This window comes from Callithrix jacchus, chromosome 1 (genome assembly GCF_049354715.1).
Source record: "Callithrix jacchus isolate 240 chromosome 1, calJac240_pri, whole genome shotgun sequence".
Lineage (NCBI taxonomy): Eukaryota > Metazoa > Chordata > Mammalia > Primates > Cebidae > Callithrix > Callithrix jacchus.
In genome coordinates this window covers 191644539-191664897 of record NC_133502.1, presented here as the reverse complement: position 1 = coordinate 191664897, position 20359 = coordinate 191644539, and the positions used below count along the sequence as shown (strand labels likewise).

The 20359-nt window shown below is 38.0% G+C and overlaps 1 protein-coding gene across 11 annotated transcripts in view; it reads left to right on the top strand.

Annotated features, from left to right (window-relative positions):
• ST13 (ST13 Hsp70 interacting protein) overlaps positions 1 to 20118 on the top strand; it is a 54634-nt gene extending 34516 nt beyond the window's left edge. For 4 of the 11 annotated variants that reach the window (XM_054239248.2, XM_078334830.1, XM_054239251.2 and 1 more), the window contains 9 exons: positions 3187 to 3253; positions 8306 to 8390; positions 8568 to 8678; positions 10586 to 10657; positions 11638 to 11740; positions 13631 to 13747; positions 15132 to 15180; positions 17491 to 17624; positions 18044 to 20118. In XM_054239248.2, the coding sequence (XP_054095223.1) occupies positions 3187 to 3253; positions 8306 to 8390; positions 8568 to 8678; positions 10586 to 10657; positions 11638 to 11740; positions 13631 to 13747; positions 15132 to 15180; positions 17491 to 17624; positions 18044 to 18172 (867 nt within the window). In that variant the 3' untranslated portion in view covers positions 18173 to 20118. The remainder of the gene's footprint in view (positions 1 to 3186; positions 3254 to 8305; positions 8391 to 8567; positions 8679 to 10585; positions 10658 to 11637; positions 11741 to 13630; positions 13748 to 15131; positions 15181 to 17490; positions 17625 to 18043) is intronic. The other 7 variants (XM_078334845.1, XM_078334843.1, XM_002743799.7 and 4 more) reach the window with 5 other exon arrangements.
• The last annotated feature ends 241 nt before the right edge of the window (positions 20119 to 20359 follow it).

Here is a 20359-nt window from a genome sequence, read left to right as displayed (position 1 = left end):
TTCCCTATAGGTCCTGTGGTTTTTTTTGAGACAGGGTCTTACTCTGTCATCCAGGCTGGAGTGTAGTGTTACAATCAGAGCTCCTTGCACCCTTGACCCTCTGGGCTCAATGATCCTCCTGCCTCTGCCCGCCGAGCAACTGAGACTATTGTCATGCACCACCATGCCCAGCTAGTTTATTTTTATTTTTATTTTTAGTAGAGACAAAGACTCAAACTCCTGGCATTCCAGAGTGCTGGGATTACAGTTATGAGCCACTGCACTTGACCTGTCTTGTGCATTTTTGTTAAGAACAGATACAAGTACTTTCTGTCACCACTTGCCAAATGAAACTTTAAAGGTTAAGTGTTCTGTTTATTGATGGTATTGTTTATTTGACGATATGTCTTAGTTTATAATTTTTTATTTATCCTGCTTAGGATTCATTGAGCATCAAATTCCAGGGTTAACTTTCTTTGGCTCTAGAAAATTTTCAGCTGTTATTTCATTCAAATATTGCGTCCTCTCTGTTTATGCTCTAATTCTGCATCCCTGGACAGATATATTTTAGACTTTTTCTGTATGAATTTTCATCTCTTTATTACTCTCTGCTGAAAAGCACTGTATGCTTTCTCTGTTCCATTGATGTTTGAATTGGAATGCTTGTGTTTTTCATTTTGGTACTTCAGATCTTTTTGAAGTCTACTTGGATGTTTATAAGTCTTTTGCTCTTTACTCATTTTCAGAATTTACTTTTAATAAACACATTAAATTCCCTGTTGAACTCTTTGCTGGTCTTACTCTTAATTTTCATGGCTCTTGCTCATTAAGGTACCTTGTTTACTTATGGTGCTTGTGTTTTGTGTGATATTTTGAAAATGTGTTGTTTGGAACTGTAGAAAATTTTTGAGGTCTAGGTAAGAAGGTGATTGCTTCCATCAGGTCTGAATCGGTGCTACCAACTCAAAGTCCCCTTGAAATTCTCAAAATGATGTTTTTTTGTTTGTTCTAATTACTTAGGTAGCAAAGAATTCCAGATGAGGCCAGGTGCTGTGGCTCATGCCTTGTAATCCCAGTACTTTGGGAGGCCGTGGTGGGCATATCACAAGGTTAGGAGATTGAGACCATCCTGGCCAACATGGTGAAACCCCGTCTCTACTAAAAATGCAAAAATTAGCTGGGTGTGGTGGTGGACACCTGTAATCCCAGCTATTCAGGAGGCTAAGGCAGGAGAATTGTTTGAACCCAGGAGCAGAGGCGCAGTGAGCCAAGATTGCGCTGCTGCACTCTAACCTGGCGACAGAGCAAGACTCCGTCTCAGCAACAGCAACAAAAAAGAATTCCAGATGAAAGACTGACTTGTGGTTCTGAATTTCAGGGGAAGTTTTTTTTTTTTTTTTTTTTTAGATGGAGTTTTGCTCTTGTTACCCAGGCTGGAGTGCAATGGCGCAATCTCGGCTCACCGCAACCTCCACCTCCTGGGTTCAGGCAATTCTCCTGCCTCAGCCTCCTGAGTAGCTGGGATTACAGGCACACACCACTGTGCCCAGCTAATTTTTTGTATTTTTAGTAGAGATGGGGTTTCACCATGTTGACCAGGATGGTCTCGATCTCTTGACCTCGTGATTCACCCACTTCGGCCTCCCAAAGTGCTGGGATTACAGGCTTGAGCCACCGCGCCCGGCCTGGGAAGTTCTTTTAATCTAACTACTCAATTGTCCACTTCTGTAGGATAGGTTTATACCATTATGCTTGCCAGTATTGGCATCTGGAGTTCCAGATTTATTTTGGAAGGTGTCTGGTTAGACCACACACATCCTCTTCCTCTGAATATAGATTTTATGTCCTGTGTCCTGCATTACCTTCAAAATGAAATTGCAGCCAGTAGTGGTGGCTCACGCTTGTTAATCCCAGCACTTTGGGAGGTTTAGGCAGGCAAATTGCTTGAGTCCGGGAGTTCCAGACCAGCCTGAGCAACATGATGAAAACCTGTCTCTATTAAAAAAAATATGTGAAACATTGAGCTGGGTGTGAGCCTGTTGTCTGAACCACATGGGAGAGGAGGCTGAGCCCTGGAGATGGAGGTTGCAGTGAGCCATGATTGCACCACTGCACTGGAGCTTGGGTGACAGAGGGCGATCCTGTCTTTAAGTAAAGAAAAAGTCATTTTTGTATTTAATATTTACTTTTTATGTTTATTTTTTGTAGAGACGAGATTTCACCATGTTGCCCAGGTTGGTCTTGAACTCCTGGACTCTAGCAGTCCACCCGCCTCAGCCTCCCAAACTGTTGGAATTACAGGCATGAGCCATTGCACCTGGCATCAAATTACTTTCTTAATGAGTTAGCCAGCACCTTCAGTTTAGACACTTGGTGGTGATAGAGTGTATATATCTTTTTCCTATGATTAAAGAACTGATGAGCTTTCCATTTTAAGAGGATATTTGCTGTAAGTTTTTTTGTTCTTTTTTTGCAGAGGTGGGGTGAAACAAGGTCTCACTCTGTGTCACCCAGGCTGGAGTGCATGGCGCAATCATGACTCACTGCAGCCTTGACCTCCTGAGCTCAAGCAATCCTCCTGACTCAGCCTCCTGAGTAGCTGGGACCAGATGCATGTGCCACCATGCCCAGTTTTGTTTTTGTTTTTTGTTTTGGAGATATGGAATCTCCCTCAGTCACCCAGATGATATGTTTTTGTTCTTAATTGATTTTTGTACTGTCAGCATCTTGTACAGTGTTTGGTTTGTCTGTATAGTATGGGGGCTCAATAGTTGTTTGTGGGAACAAAGGAATGAGAACTTTCTTGCCTAAGGATTCAAACTTAAAAGGAGCTAGTTATCCCTTTGTGAGGAGATTAGGTTTAATATTTATGGATAGCTAGGAAGGAGGTGGTATGCTTTGGTTGGGATGGAAGGTTAAGCAAAGGTTTTGTCTAGGGCAGAGTATAAGAGTGAAATTTGTTTAGTATAAAAGGTAAAAACCCATTGTGTGTAGTTTCTCACTAATCAGTTATCATAATTGTCTCTTTGTTCTCTGGAGACTAAAGAATGAATGAAAATGGAAATTGTGACTGTGCCTCATGCCTAGAAAGTCCAGATCGCTTCCTTCTCTCTCTCTCTCTCTCTCTCTCTCTCTCTCTCTGTCTCTCTGTCTCTCTCTCTCTCTCTCTCTCTCTTAATCCTAAAATGATTTTCATTTTCTTCCTAGATAACAGAGGAGATGATGGATCAGGCAAATGATAAGAAAGTGGCTGCTATTGAAGCCCTAAATGATGGTGAGTAATCTTTTTGCTACATTTCTATGGTAGTCAGAATATTGTCTTCTTTATTGCAGTAACTTAAACAGTGATAAAGTGGAACAGAACTTACATGTACCTATCCTGTACTGGGGAAGATAGTGTCCTATTATCCAGCCACCCCTTCCTCATTGATAAAGAGACTGAAATCACTCAATATTAATTACCTTGCCTCTGCAAGGACAGATCCTGATTTGATTCAGTGCCTCTGATTTCCTGACTGTATCATGGTGTTTTTCTACTGAGAAGAGGCTTTAAAGAGGTGAAAGGCTAAAAAAAAAAAGGTAGTATTAGAGCAGTGACCCTTAACTTTTTACATAGTAATACCCTTGACAGATGATGTTCCTAGGCATACCATTCTTATTTCTAGTCCCTGCATGTTAGATCCTCTTGAGAAAATCCCATCAGAGTGAGAAAGTGCTGATAGTATTTTTTTTGTGTGTGTGTGTATATATATATATATAACTCTCCAAGGTAACAATAGGTTCTTTTTTTATGGTAGTTTTTAAAATTTAATTTAATTTTTTATTTTTGAGACAAAGTCTTGCTCTGTCACTCAGGCTGGAGCGCAGTGGTGCAATCTTAGCTCACTGCAACCTCCACCTACTGGGTTCAAGCAGTTCTTCTGCCCCAGCCTCCCTGGTAGCTGGAATTACTGGTGTGTGGTACTGTGCCCAGCTAATTTTTGTATTTTTAGTAGAGATGGGGTTTTGCCATGTTGGCTAGGCTGGTCTCAGATTCCTTATTTCTCAAATTCTCAAGTGACCCGCCCACCTCGGCCTCCCAAAGTGCTGGGATTATAGGCATGAGCCACTGTACCTGGCCCATGGTAGTATTAAATATAATGTTTAATCAGTTATAATTTATAAGAATCGTGTAAATTTGGGTACTGTGGCTGCATGAGTAATATTTCATGCAAACATCTTTATAACTGTGATAGTGTGTCACAATGCCATAGTTGACTAGATGCTATTGTATAGTGCTCATGTGCATTTGGACTTCATTATTAGATTAGAAGATGACTTGGAGTTATTTTCAGAATGAGGTCAGTATTGATGTTCCAAGTCAATACATATTTTAAACATTCTGTGATTCTACCACCTGTACTTCCTTTCTGTTTACTTATTTTTTTTAGAGCTGTTTTTTATTATACTATTCTGTTTTTTCTTAGAGCTGTTTTTTATTATACTATTCTATTGCTTGTAACCTGTGATGAACTTTTGTATACATATTTAAGATCTTCATCAGAGGATTATAGACCTGCCAGAGTTAAACACTATATTTTAATTCTCCAGCTTTGTTTTCTCTAGTCAGACTTTACTGTCCAAGAATGTTTTTTTACTTGTGTTTGCTGCTTTTCTGGAAAGCTTTTCTTCACGTAGTTCAACTTACTTAACTAACTTATTTATTTAGATAGATAGATAGATAGATAAAGTTTTGCGCTTGTTGCCAGGCTGCGGCAAAGTCCAAAGACATGGTCACGGCTCCCCGCAACCTCCACCTCCTGGATTCAAGCAATTCTCCTGCCTCAACCTCCCAAGTAGCTGGAATTAGAGGCATGTGCCACCACGTCTGGTTAATTTTTGTATTTTTTTGTAGAGATGGAGTTTCAGCATGTTGGTCAGGCTGGTCTCAAACTCCTGACCTCAGGTCATCTGCCCACCTCGGCCTCCCAAAGTTCTGGGATTACAGGTGTGAGCCACCACGCCCGGCCTATTTCATCTTTTAATTCATACCCATCAATTTGTTCCCAGCCACTGCTCTTCTGTACCATTCCTTTTCTTTTTCACATGAAACTTTTGCTAATTTTCCTCCCACCTAAGTTTTAAGAGACAAGGTCTCACTCTGCCACTTAGGCTGGAGTGCAGTGGCATGGTCATGGCTCACTGCAGTTTCAGTTTCCTGGCTCAAGCAATCCTCCTGAGTAGCTGGGAATACAAGTGCATGCCTGGCTAATTATCTTTTTTTTTTTTGGTAGAAATAGGGTTTCATCCTGTTGCGCAGGCTGGTCTTGAATTGGCCTCAAGCAGGCTTCCCAGCTCAGCCTCCCAGAGTGCTAGTATTGCAGGTGGGAGGCACTATGCCCCATCCATTTTTAAATTTACCATCTCAGCAATATGTAACAAAATGAAAATGAGGAGGCTATTACCTAGTAAATCATGTTTTTGTTTTCTTTTTTTCTAAACTCTGTTCATGTGACTGTAAATTTAACCTAGTTCTGATTTTAGAGTTTGTGCAATTTTATAGTATATCCTAAAGGATAAAAGGTTAGCTTTCTAAATCAGGGATTGTGAATTCAAGCCCCACTAAGAGCTGGTGAAGGTACTTTTTTTTGGAGAATGTAGTTAAAGTGTGGATTATGGAGCCAGAGTGCTATGGTTTGAATCTCAGGTCTGGCACTTAAACTATGGCTGCTTTCCCACTACAGCAGCATCATTGAGTAGTTATGGCAGATTGTATTGTCTGCAGAGATTAAAATAATTCTCATTTGGCCCTTTCCAGAAAATGTTTACGAACTCCTGTTCTAAATGTATGGGGGAACCATTTATTTAGTTGGGAAGATACAGATTAGGAATAGGTTTGGAAATAGGAATTTAGTATTTTCAGTTTCGTCTAGGTGTGGTGGTTCACACCTATAATCCCAGCACTTTGAGGGGCTGAAGTCCAAGATCAGCCTGGCCAACACAGTGAGATTCCATCTCTTAAAAAAAACACGAAAAATTAGCTGGGTGTGATGGCACATTCCTGTAGTCCCAGGTAATTGAGAGGCTGAAATGGGAGATTCCCTTGAGGCTAGTAGGACCCTTTGAGCCCAAGAAGTTGAGGCTATAGTAAGCTGTGATTCTGCCACTGCACTCCAACCTGGGTGTCAGAGCAACATCCTGTCTTAAAAAAAAAAATTGTCTGAGCGTGGTGGCTCACTCCTGTAATCCTAGCACTTTGGGAGGCCGAGGCAGGTGGATCAAGAGGTCAAGAAATCGAGATCAGGCCGGGCATAGTGGCTCACGCCTGTAATCCAAGCACTTTGGAGGCCAAGGCGGGCAGATCACCTGAAGTCGGGAGTTTAAGACCAGCCTGACCAGCATGGTGAAACCCTGTCTTTAAAAAAAAAAAGAAATCGAGATCATCCTGACCAACAAGGTAAAACTCCATCTCTACAAAAATTAGTTGGGCACGGTGGCACATACCTGTAGTCCCAGCTACTGGGGAGGCTGAGGCAGGAGAATCACTTGAACCCAGGAGGCAGAGATTGCAGTGAACCGAGATCACACCATTGCACTCCAGCCTGGTGATAGAGCAAGACTTCATCTCAAAAAAAAAAAAAAGTTAAGTCTTGAACATGGTAGATCTGAGTTGCTTATTATACATCCAAGTGTAATTACCTGTAAGAGGTATCTGTAGTAGTTAATAATACTGAGCATTTTTTTCTGTGTTGTTTTTGTGAGTTCAAGTCCTTTGCTCGTTCACTAACTGGCTAAGTAGCTTTCACAGTGAATTGTGACATTTATCTTAAAATTTGTGTTTGGCCTGGCACAGTGGTAATCCCAGCTACTCAGAAGGCTGAGGTGGGAGCATCAATGGAGCCCAGGAGTTTGAGAGTAGCCTAGTTGACACACTGAGATCCAGTCTCTAAGAAATTTTTAATTAGCCGGGTTTAGTGGTATGGGCCTGTATTCCCAGCTGCTCAGGAAGCTGAGGTGGGATGATCACTTCAGCTACGAGCTATGATCATGCCACTGTACTATAGCTTATGTGAGAGTTAGAGCCTGTCTCTTAAAAAAAAATACTCTGGATTTGTCTTGCCTCCCCAAGAATTAGACTTCGTGCAAAGAACTGTTCTGACTCTATAATGTGTTTTCTTTATTGAATGCCTAAGGGATTAATAAAGAAGCTAACTGGCTGTGCGTGGTAGCTCATGTCTGTAATTCCAGCACTTTGGGAGGCCGAGGTGGGTGGGGCACCTGAGGTCAGGAGTTTCAGACCAGCCTGGCCAACATAGTGAAACCCTGTTTCTACGAAAATACAAAAATCAGGTGGGCACCTGTAATCCCAGCTACTCAGGAAGCAGAGGCAGAAGAAGTGCTTGAACCCGGGAGGTGGAGGCTGCAGTGATCCAAGATCGTGCCATGGCATTGCATCCTGGGCAACAGAGTGAGATTCTGTCTCAAAAAAAAAAAAAAGCTAACTATGAGAATAGGACACAGTGAATTAAAGTAGTATAGATTATGGTTTTTTATGAATTCTAGTTGTCTTAAATTTTTGTACCATTTCTTTGAATTCAAGTGAGTCTATTGTTTTCTTTTAAAATCAGCCCTGTGAAGTTAGCATGGGTTCTTTTTCCCTTGTAAGCTTAATTTTAGCTTTTTTTTTTTTTTTTGAGACGGCGTTTTGCTCTTGTTACCCAGGCTGCTGGAGTGTAATGGCGTGATCTCGGCTCACCACAACCTCCACCTCCTGGGTTCAGGCAATTCTCCTGCCTCAGCCTCCTGAGTAGCTGGGATTACAGGCACGCGCCACTATGCCCAGCTAATTTTTTATGTTTTTAGTAGAGACGGGGTTTCACCATGTTGACCAGGATGGTCTTGATCTCTTGACCTTGTGGTCCACCCGCCTCGGCCTCCCAAAATGCTGGGATTACAGGCGTGAGCCACCGCGCCCGGCCAATTTTAGCTTTTTAATTTAATGGATAAAAGAAAATCAATGGAATTAATTTACCTTATCCTTTAAATTGATTTTATCCTTTTTTTTCTCAAACCAAATAAATATGGGTCATTCTAAGAATGTGCTATCGTATTGTTAGTTAGAGGCTTATGTACCCAGAAATTGTCCTGTCTCAAGTGAGTTACAATATAGGTGTGGTAAGATTTGCTTTCAAAAGCCAGTTTTTGTATATAACTTAGACTGTTGTCTTTTTTTTTTTTTTTACTTGATTAAAAGAAAAATGTAAAAGACTTAACTGGATAAGAGATCAAAACTTTATTAATATTTTTATCCTCTGAATATTTTTTGATAACTTTTGTTTCACTTTAGGTGAATTGCAGAAAGCCATTGACTTATTCACAGATGCCATCAAGCTGAATCCTCGCTTGGCCATTTTATATGCCAAGAGGGCCAGGTGAGAACTCTCAACAGGAAAGTATCTTCTGGTGAATAATTTCTGCACATTTGTTTAAATAGAGTTGCTTCTGTGTTGATCCCGAAAGTTTTATTGAAATGAATACTTTTTTTTGAGGGGGGTGCCATGACTCAGATACTGAAATGAATACTTTTTAATATCACACTTATTTTTCAGTGTCTTCGTCAAATTACAGAAGCCAAATGCTGCCATCCGAGACTGTGACAGAGCCATTGAAATAAATCCTGATTCAGCTCAACCTTACAAGTGGCGAGGGAAAGCACACAGGTAAATAATTGAATCTAATTATTTTCAGAACTCTTTACATTTAAATCTGATGTGTTAAGATACTTTGTTTAAACAAAAACAAAAGTTCCTAATGGCTTAATTTTCAAATTAATATATACTTACTATCAAGAAGTGAGATAGCTTGTAGACAGCTGCTTAAAAGGAAAAAAAAAAGAAATTTTTAAAAAAGGAGGTAAGAATATAGGAAGGAAGAAATAAGAAAATAAAAATTCTTTTCACTCCTTTCATTTAAACAAAGCTCCTGTTACCAGTTTTTGACTACATATGGCCAAATGTAAGGTAAGGATTTTTATTTAAAATTTAATTCCAGGAAAAGAAAATAATGATCTTTTATTAGTGTCCTTAGAAATTTTATCTTATTTTCAGACTCTCTAATTTAGCATTGAACCATCAGTATATTATAGGAAAAGGAGTATGCCAGCCTGGAACTGCTTCAGTCACTGCTAGGTGACCTGAAAAATTAGGAAAAGGCCAGGGGGCATAGAGAAGTGAATTTAACCCGATTAGTAATTATTCCTGGCAGCAAAACTTATGAATGAATATTTGTATCTTGGGGATGAAGCATTCAGTGACTTTCACATGTTACATGGGTTGAAAGGTCTTAGGCCTCAAATGTTGATGGAGATAAGGATGGATATGTTTGGGACAACTGTGTTAGCTGACTTAGAGTAGCTCTAGTGGATTTTACAGTGTCACATGATAAAGATAAACATTATAAGTTGAAACAAAATTTATTAATGCTATGTGGGCACAGGAAAAGCTCATGCATTGCTGTTGATCCTTTTGAAATCCCATTAGTCCAAGTATTTCTTGCCCTTCTAATACAAGACAGCATTGGCTCATCTTGTGCTTTGCTTGTGTCAGACTTAAGCCATTTCTGTGGGAAATCATGGTTCATTTTAATGGAAACTAAGATTTGAGCACTGCATATGTTCATTGTTTCTGGTATGTACTGTTGCTTCAATGAGCAGCTAGAAAAAAATTTTAATCATGAATTTAAGGAAAAAAACTTGAAATTATGACACTAATAATTTAAATAATTAATAATTTAAAGTAAATTTTTAAATTCTGATATTTTCTATTAAAATTTAACATTAAATGTTTTGGTTTACTTTTTAGTTTGTATTTTTGACACATGTGGTAAAAATTTTTGTTCTAGTTTTACACTTCAATGCTGTGATATACATAAAATTGTTTCAGAATTATAATACCTTAAAAACTGTATATCTCTTAAGTAAAGTTTGAAGGTTTTTTGGAACATTTTTGTTTTGTTTTGCTTTTTGTTTTTAGACAGAGTGTTGCTCTATCACCCAGGCTGGAGTGCAGTAGTATGATCTTGGCTCACTGCAACGTTGCCTCCTGGGTTCAAGTGATTCTCCTGCCTCAGCCCCCTGAGTAGCTGGGATTACTTAACAGTTGTGCCCCACCATGCCTGGCTAATTTTTTGTATTTTTTTAGTCGGGGGCTGGTGGGGTATTACCATGTTGGCCAGGCTATTCTCAAACTCCTGGCCTCAAGTAATCTGCCCTCCTTGGCCTTCCCAAAGTATAGAGAATATAGGAGTGAGCCACTGCGCCCAGTCAGGAATGTTCTTAGGATATATATCCCACTTGAAATATATAGTCAAAAATAACTGTATTAAAAGTTACTTGAATTCATTTCTTCTGTGTCACTTACGTTGTTAATGTAATACACCCCCCCCCCTTTTTCTTTTTGAGGAGGAGTTTTGCTCTTTTACCCAGGCTGGAGTGAAGTGGTACAATCTCGGCTAACTGCAACCTTGGCTCCGGGTTCAAGTGATTCTCCTGCCTCAGCCTCTTGAGTAGCTGGCATTACTTAACAGTTGTACCCCACCATGCCTGGCTCATTTTTTGTATTTTTTGTAGAGGGGGTTTTCACCATGTTGGCCAGGCTGTTCTCCAAAGTGTTGAGAATACAGGCTTGAGCCACCACACCCGGTGAGGAATGTTCTTAGCATATATAATGCACTTGAAATATATAGTCAAAAATAGCTGTATTAAAAGTTACTTGAATTTATTTCTTCTGTGTAACTTACGTTAGTGCAATACACAGCCCGCCCCCTTTTCTTTTGAGGAGGAATTTTGCTCTTTTACCCAGGCTGGAGTGAAGTGGTGCAGTCTTGGCTCACTGCAACCTCTGCCCCGCAGTTCTTCTACCTAGCCTCTCTAGTAGCTGGGATTATAGGCACGCACCACCATTCCTGGCTAGTTTTGTATTTTTAGTAGAGACTGTTTTGCCACGTTTGCCAGGCTCTTCTTGAACTCCTGACCTCAGATGATCTACTGCACCTGGCTTATTTCTGTTTGTATTCAGGTTTAGGGTTTGCTTTGTTTCCATTTTTCTAATTCATACTTATTTTTCAAGTATGTGAAGCATTTAAAGGTTTGAAGAGTCAAACCTGAGTTAAAAGGTAAACCCAGAGAATTCTCATTTCTGTTGCTGTGTCCTCTACCCCATTCTCACCTGCCCCCACCAACCTTTAGTTTCTGGTTTACCTGTTCTGTGTTTTTTATAAAGCCTGTACACATGTATTATTTTGTTCTCTGTGTTACATAGAAGGTAGCTAAATGCTAACACATTGTGTTCATCCTGGTTTGGGTGAGTTGAAAGTTATGACTCTACCTACTTTTTAGAAATTTTGTGATATTCTAATTTAAGAAAGGTTTCATTTGTATTTTAGCTTTTAGTAGAAGAGCAGCTTTAGAATTACCGTAGAGGAAATTTTAATGTTTTGGGTTTTTATATAGTTAACTAATAGTGGTATATAGTAATTGAATTAGTTTATTATAAAAGTTTATAGTTAATATTTAACTTAAACCTGTTCTAAAACAATCCTTTTTTGTAAGGAAGAAAGATAATCATGTACATAGGTTAATATGTATAAAAGGCTCCTAAAATGAGTGTAAATCTGTTTCAGACTTCTAGGCCACTGGGAAGCAGCAGCCCATGATCTTGCCCTTGCCTGTAAATTGGATTATGATGAAGATGCGAGTGCAATGCTGAAAGAAGTTCAACCTAGGGTATGTTAAAGTAGAGAAAGGGAACGTCATTAGTTTAATACTCCATCGCTCCAGTGCTTACCCTGGCAGCCATAATTCATCTGAAAAACAAGCAAAAAAGCAAACCATTGGAAGACAAAAATCTGTAATTGCTGAAGTTTATGCTCAACTCTAGAGATCTTACTAGGTTTTCATGCTTTCATTTATCATGCTTTATTAGAGCAAGGTCTGTTAACTTTGTTTGGAAGCCTGCGGTGGAATTATAACCAGAAAATTAGAAAAGGAGGTATCAGGTTTACAACAAGGAAACAAATATAAAATCTATAATTAGCATTATCCAAGATTGAGTGTGGTGTGTCCTTATATATCATGGCCACTTTACAAAGCAAGAAGGCCTTGTGGAAGTTAAGACATTTCATTCTTTCTGGCCAGGCGCGGTGGCTCACACCTGTAATCCTAGCACTTTGGGAGGCTGAGGTGAGTGGATCATCTGAGGTCAAGGAGTTCAAGACCAGCCTGGCCAACATAGTGAAATCTTGTCTCTACTAAAATATAAAAAATTAGCTAGGCATGGTGGCACACGCCTGTAGTCCTAGCTACTTGGTAGGCTGAGGCAGGAGAATCACTTGAACCTGGGAGGCAGAGGTTGCAGTGAACCAGGATTGTGCCAATGCACTCCAGCCTAGGTGACAGAGCGAGACTGTCTTGAACAAAAAAAAAAAGTTTCAGTCTTTTAAAAATAATACTGAATTCCCAAAGGTAGAACATTCCAGCTTTTTTTTTGAACATTCCAACTTTTAAGGATGATTTTTCTCTAAAATTGTTGGTTAAAATAATTTTAATGTATTTACATGGTAAATCCTTCATTTTGTGGGAAATTCAGCTGTCAGGAATTTACTCTCAGAGGTTTTAAGCCAGTGGAAATTGTATTGAATTTTACTTATTTACAGCCAGAGAGTTCATTTGGTTTTCTGTTTTCTTTCTTTTTTTTTTTTTTGAGACGGAGTTTCGCTGTTGTTACCCAGACTGGAGTGCAATGGCACGATCTCGGTTCACCGCAACTTCCGCCTTCTGGGTTCAAGCAATTCTTCTGCCTCGGCCTCCCGAGTAGCTGGGACTACAGGCGCACACCACCATGCCCAACTAATTTTTGTATTTTTAGTAGAGACGGGGTTTCACCTTGTTGACCAGGATGGTCTCGATCTCTTGACCTCGTGATTCACTCACCTCGGCCTCCCAAAGTGCTGGGATTATAGGTGTGAGCCCCCGTGCCCAGCCAGTTTTCTGTTTTCTTGTAACAGTGCCAACTGGTCAGCAAAGTTGTAAACAAGCTAAAGTGACAGTTGAATATAACAGATGCAGATAATTTATTTGATACTACTATTTACTAGTGTCTGGTACACATATTTACATGTTTTCCCTCTATAATGTAGACTGTAGCAGTTTGATAAGACTAAATATTTTTTCCTCTCCTATTTTATGGATATGGAAACTTTAAATATACTATTGTATATACTTGGAATATGTGTTCCCAGTCTCTGCCTTCCACGGCAGACATCCTTAATAATACTCTTCCTACTGAACTCAGCTGTCCTTCTGAAACCTAAACACTGTGTATCTGGTAGAAACTAGCAGGCAAGAATTTTCGTGCACTTTGAAACCTGTTTGTTAATCTGAGATTATAACATTTCTCTTTAACGTCAGATACCAGGCCCGTTCCTCTGTTTTACAGTGCCTTATGCAGTTGAGGTTGGTTTTGTTAAATCCTGAACTTGTGTTACATCATTTTCTACAAGGGAAATCTGTCATTTTTCAGAACTGTATGTTGAATTAAATGTTTCTCCACAGAGAATACTTGTGTCAACCTTATTCAGCTTTTGGAGCAGGCTAAGTTGTGGCTCTTTTTTCTAGGCACAGAAAATTGCAGAACATCGGAGAAAGTATGAGCGAAAACGTGAAGAGCGAGAGATCAAAGAAAGAATAGAAAGAGTTAAGAAGGCTCGAGAAGAGCATGAGAGAGCCCAGAGGGTAAATTTCCTATAGCTAAGCCATGAAAGGAAAATACAGTTTTTAGGACACTAAAATTCTAATTTCTGGCTCTTTTATTTAGTTCTGTAGAGTAATGATATTACTTATAAGGAGTCCACTTTCACTGTGTATAATTTTGGGAACATTTTTAGTCTTAAATTTTTCATTGAGCTTTTATTTCACTATTTTGTATTCTTGTTTGTGTTTTTATAAAATCAAGAGTTTTTCCAGGTCAAGTAATTAAAACGTGGTGGCATTATTGTTTGATCTTTTGAGGATGCTTGGCCAGATTAATTAAATTATGATTCTTCCTCTTTTCTGACAGTGGATGTGTTGTTATTTAAAATTGATTCTGGCAAGGTGTCAAGTGCCTATAGTGACAGCTGTTTGGGGAACTGAAGTGGGAGGTTCACTTGAGCCCAGGAGTTCAATACTAGCCTGGGCAACATAGTGTGATGCTACCTCTTTAAAAAATAACAATAATTTACCTACTTATTTCTGACATTGTTGGATGAAAGAACATATGGCTGTATTATATAACATGTTGCATCCTAATTTTTTGTCATGTAATATTAAGCATCATACTTGATTTTTAAGGTTATAGTTCATAATCTTTAAATTTTACATTTATATATCTCCTTGATAATTTTATAGCTATATCATATGAGGGAAATTTATTTTTCTTTCATTTTGTCTTTTAAAAAGAAGCAAAACATCAATAAATCTACATTTTTATTGTGTAGGGATAGTATGGAAAAGATGTAAATAGGAAACAAAAGTCATGGCTGTCTTGGTAATCTAGCCTTGTTGTTCCGTGTAGGCATTTTAAAACAAGGATGAAAGGCTGGGCTCAGTGGCTGATGCTTGTAATCCCAGCACTTTGGGAGGCTGAGGTGGGCAGATCACCTGAGGTCAGGAGTTCAAGACCAGCCTGACCACCATGAGAAACCCCATCTCTACTAAAAATACAAAATTAGCCAGACATGGTGGTGCATGCCTGTAATCTCAGCTACTCAGGTGGCTGAGGCAGGAGAATCACTTGAACCCGGGAGGTAGAAGTCGCGGTGGGCTGAGATCACACTGTTGCACTCCAGCCTGGGCAAAAGAGTGAAACTGTCTCAAAAAAGAAGAATTTATAGTTTCCATATTAGCACTGTAAATCATTTTCCAGATTTGTTTCCAGAGTAGAAGTTAAACACTTTACTTGAAATTATTACCAAGAATAATGCTCACTGAGAATCCATTTAGAGAAAATTTTTCAAAGCAATATTGAGTATATACTTAAGTTCAGTATTGCCATCTACTAGGTTATTTTACAGTTTTTCCATGGTTTTGCATGGACAGCACTTATTTCTTCTATTATATATTTCCTTTTTTATTAAAGGAGGAAGAAGCCAGACGACAGTCAGGAGCTCAGTATGGCTCTTTTCCAGGTATATTTTTTAAAAAGTTAAAACTGTTTTGTTCTGTTATACAATAATATTTTAATGTAATACTTAAGTAATGTTTATTATAAAGTGATATTCTAATTTTGTTCTCTTATACAGTGATATTCATGAAGATACTATAGGTTAAAGAAATGATGGAATTACTAAGCATAAAAATGTTTTTAGTCCAGTGTAAAAGTAGCGGATTACTCTTTCAAATATGATCAGATATTGCTAGTGAGGACAGGACTAACACGCAGATAGAAGAGACAGAAGAGGCACGCAGATTTATTGAGTGCTTTCTGATTACAGCAATGTGGAATTTAAAGACCAGGACGAGACTTAAGTTTTTGTTTTTTAAACAGCTATCTCCAGTTGTTAAATGGTAACTAGCTTTCTTTTAAGGAAAGTTTTTAGAGGTCACGTTTGCTTATATGTCACTGGTTAGAACTTAGTTACATGATATGAGGCTAGAAAATCTGTTCTTTATTCTGAAAGAGTATGTGCACAGCAACTGAAAACATACCTAGAACAAATATTGAGGATGACCTCCTGTTTCAAGAAAAAGTAGGAAATTAAACTTAGCTCATAGTTTACTTCCTGTTTAAAATATAAATAATCTTATTGTTAGATATCTTTGTTTTAGAAAATGACTGCTAATGTTGGACTAGTACTAGAAATAATTTTTTGTTAAGTACATTTTATTTAAATTTGACAAGCCTTGGGTCAGTAATTTTGTTATGGGTAGGCACTAAGTTTTCAAAGCATTAAGTAGGAGCAGCAAAAGAAGCTAGAAGTTGTTTTATGGTCCACTTAGATTTCTTCCTCTCTGATTGTTAGTTATTAATGGTTGTGTTTTAATTACTGTTAAAGCAGGTAGAAATGACTTTATTATGTGTTTCCTTCTTTATTACGGCTTTACTTATAGTGACCCTTTGTAGAATATATTAATGTTATCTCTTTCCCTATGTTATTACTATTATTATTATTTTGAAGCAGAGTTTTGTTCTTGTTACCCAGGCTGGAGTGCAATGGCGTGATCTCGGCTCACCGCAACCTCTGCCTCTGGGGTTCAAGCAATTCTCCTGCCTCAGCCTCCCAAGTAGCTGGGACTACAGGCACACGCCACCACGCCCAGCTAATTTTTGTATTTTTAGTAGAGACGGGGTTTCACCATGTTGACCAAGATGGTATCGATCTCTTGACCTTGTGATCCGCCTGTCTCGGCCTCCCAACGTGCTGGGATTACAGGCGTGAGCTACCACGCCTGGCCTCTTTCCCTATATTATTGATAATGATTTTAGAATATCTCCAGTAGACATACAGGTTTATGATATTGAAGAACAGAATAGATTATTTGGGTTTATAATCTAACAAATTATACTGGGAGAATCAAATCCTTTTTGCTAGAGCATTATTCTCTGTAAAGAAGCACCAGGAATTCTTGTTAAAAATGCAGGTTTCTGGTTTTACCTTGAGATAATTTTTATTTTATTTGAGATGGAAATGAAAAAGCAACATATAAACAAGCAGTTTAAGTAGTTGTTAACCGAAGGAAGAACTATACTAGATGAGTATTATTTGAAACAAAAACCTAAACTCCTATGAATTAATTTTAAATTGAAATAGACAAGTATTCAAGAATGGAGAATTGAAAGATAATCAAAATGACTAACTTTGTAATCTTAGGGAATGTTAGATGAGTCTTTGTTTTTAAGGTGAGATTAGTCTTTTTTAACAGTATTATTACTAGAAAAAAGTTGTCAGGTGCAGTGGCTCACACCTATGATCCCAGCACTTTGGGAGGTTGAGGCAGGCAGATCACCTGGGGTCAGGGGTTCGAGACCAGCCTGGTGAAACCCCATCTCTACCAAAAATACAAAAATTAGGTGTGGTGGTACATGACTGTAGTCCCTGCTACTTGAGAGGCTGAGACAGGAGAATTGCTTAAACCTGGGAATCAGAGGTTGTAGTTAGCCGAGATGGCACCACTGCACTCTAGCCTGGGCGACAGAACAAGACTCTGTTTCAAAACAAACAAAAACAGTATTATTACTAGAAAAAAGTTAATCCAGGAGGTAGCAAAGTCTGATTTATAGCCTTGTTTTTAAAGAGATAATTAGAAGCTATAACTTGTGTCTTGTTGCAGTCTGATTAGAATTTTCAGACTACTTTGTGCTTAGTGGAACCCTTATTCTTTGAACCCGCACTTTTTGTGGGTGAAATACTGTGTCAGAATATTTGGGAATATGATTAGTGTCTACACAGTTCTTTCATTTTTTATTTATTTTATTCTATTTTTATTTTTTATTACAGGTGGCTTTCCTGGGGGAATGCCTGGTGGTTTTCCTGGAGGAATGCCTGGAATGGGAGGGGGCATGCCTGGAATGGCCGGAATGCCTGGACTCAATGAAATTCTTAGTGATCCAGAGGTTCTTGCAGCCATGCAGGTAAGACTTGGAAGAAAAACTTTGGACTTTGTATCATTAAGGCAGTTCTTTCATAATTCTGTGTGAAGACAAAGGTTATTCTTGTACCTATTTTTTATTTATCACAGTTAGCAAATAGCTAATTATGCAGATTTGTTTTCTTTATGCACAGTAACTTAAATTTTGAAAACTAGGAAATACTTAGTAATAGTGGGCAATTAAATCCAGTTCTTTTCTTTGTATCAAAATTGTTTGTGCTTTTTTTCATCATGTAGTTCAAATGAGATAATTCAGCTTGATTTTGTTACTTCAGGGACTTTTCTAAACCCCATTTAACCCATGACCAAATTATAGGTCTAAATAATAGATGGAATATAGGTTAATAAACTTACTGACCTAGTAGGACGCTTTTAAAATACTAACAAACCATTTCTTTTCAGGATCCAGAAGTTATGGTGGCCTTCCAGGATGTGGCTCAGAACCCAGCAAATATGTCAAAATACCAGAGCAACCCAAAGGTTATGAATCTTATCAGCAAATTGTCAGCCAAATTTGGAGGTCAAGCATAATGCCCTTCTGATAAATAAAGCCTTTGCTGAAGGAAAAGCAACCTAGATCACCTTATGGATGTCGCAATAATACAAACCAGTGTACCTCTGACCCTCTCATCAGGAGAGCTGGGGTGCTTTGAAGATAATCCCTATTCCTCCCCCAAATGCAGCTGAAGCATTTTACAGTGGTTTGCCATTAGGGTATTCATTCAGTTAATGTTTTCCTACTAGGAATTACAAACTTTAAACACTTTTTAACTTTAAAAATATTTAAAACAAATTTAAAGAGTCTGTTAATTCTTATATTTTTCTTTACTAATCATTTTGCATTTTTTTCTTTGAATTATTGGGCAGGGAAGATTCTTAATGTATAGAAGATTTTTTCTCTAATTCGAGTGAAATAAAAGTTTATTAGTGCAAGGCAAACAACTCATTTCAGGATAAAGTTTGTGTTGGATATGTGGTTCCTGAAGTATTTTGACTTGTCTTTTTAAATGCTTCATCTTTTTCTTTAAAGATTTATTTCGATAAAACTAATTGGGACCACCAGTATCTCAGTAGGACCTGGGTAGAGACTGGAAGTATTTGGCAGGGCAGCAGCAATCTTGCTGTGTTTTATATAACGTGCATCCTTGGGCAGGTTGTCCTTAAATCTTACACTGTGGTGAAGGGATGATTTTTTTGTAATGCTGCAGTAGAGTTGGAGTACTTAGTTCTGTTCTTGTCTAGTATATCTAATAAATATATCATATTATTTCCACATAGGGGAAATAAGGGAGTACTTTTCTTTTTATATTTCTATGCTTAAAATTCTCTTTCCTAGTCAAAAAATGCCCAACTCTCTGTCTGCTTTCTGCTTGTTAAGGTTTTTCTCCCTGACTTTTCTTGGGCTAAAGACAGGCTTTTTCCACCAGTATCATCACTGCTATCATCATTAACAGCATAATTATGCAAGCATATTTAATGCTGAGTTTAATTTAATATGTAATACATATGGTAATTGTAGGGTAATACCCACAACTGTAGTTTCTTACTTGGCCATGAGAATGCTTATTTAAGTTCCACTCTGGCAAAATCTTGTCATATCAAAAGAAATTGGAAAGAGGGATTCCCTTTGGTGTTTGGTCTTCTACTTAGAAAATACCTATTGCAGTTATAGTTTATCTTGTAGTATTCATCTTTGTATTTTGAAGATAATAAGGTTTGAATTAAATTGATATACACAGAGAGGAACCCATTTTTTTGATCCAATGTAAATTATACATGAGATAATCCACAGTTATTCATTGTGGAATTGTTGAGACTATGAAAGACTCATTGTCTTTGTATTCAGCTCTTCCTTAAATAGTGTAACAATACCCCCACCTCTGCTTGCTTGCTTTCCCTTCCCTCCAATGATAAAGAAAATGAGAAATTTTCTGTTGTGCATTCAATTCTTATTTTAAATAAGACTAAGTATAGGCATTGTACCTGACATTGCTATGTTTCTACCAATGTTTCAACTTAAAGTGATAGTGTTTAAAAACATTTTCAAGGGATAAGACCTTCCGTACTTTGCTTATTTGAAGAATCAGTGGATCAGTGGTAGGAGCAGTGAAGTAAATTCTATGGAGTACATTTCTAAAATAGCACATTTCTGAAATTATAAATAAGTTTATTCCGGTTCTAACCCTTTGCCGTACACAAGCAGACAGAAATGCATCTGTTATGTAAATGAGAAAAAGCTATTATGCTGATGGAGCATGCTTTTTAAATCCTTTGAAAACACTCACCATATAAACTTGCATTTGAGCTAGCGTGTTCTTTTTGTTAATGTGTGTTCTCCTTTCTCAGAATTGCCAGTATGTACTTGGCTTAAGAACAGGTTTTTTTTGGATTCCTCATTTGATTTATTTAACCTAATTATGTTCTGATATTGCAAATATTACCATAAGTGGGTAAAAGTAAATTTCCTCTTCTGAAAATGTGTTCTGTGCTTTTAGATTTTTAAATTCCACAATATAAAATACATTATTAATTTTCAACTCAATATTTTAAACTAGAAAGGTTTTCTTGTACTACATTACTGATAGTAATGATGCTATCAGAAGGAAGTTTTTTTTTCTGCTTAAAAATATAGTTGTTTCTAGCTATGTTAAAAATACGGTTTTAAACTAGATATTGGGCAGGTGTGGTGGCTCATGCCTGTAATCACAGCACTTTGGG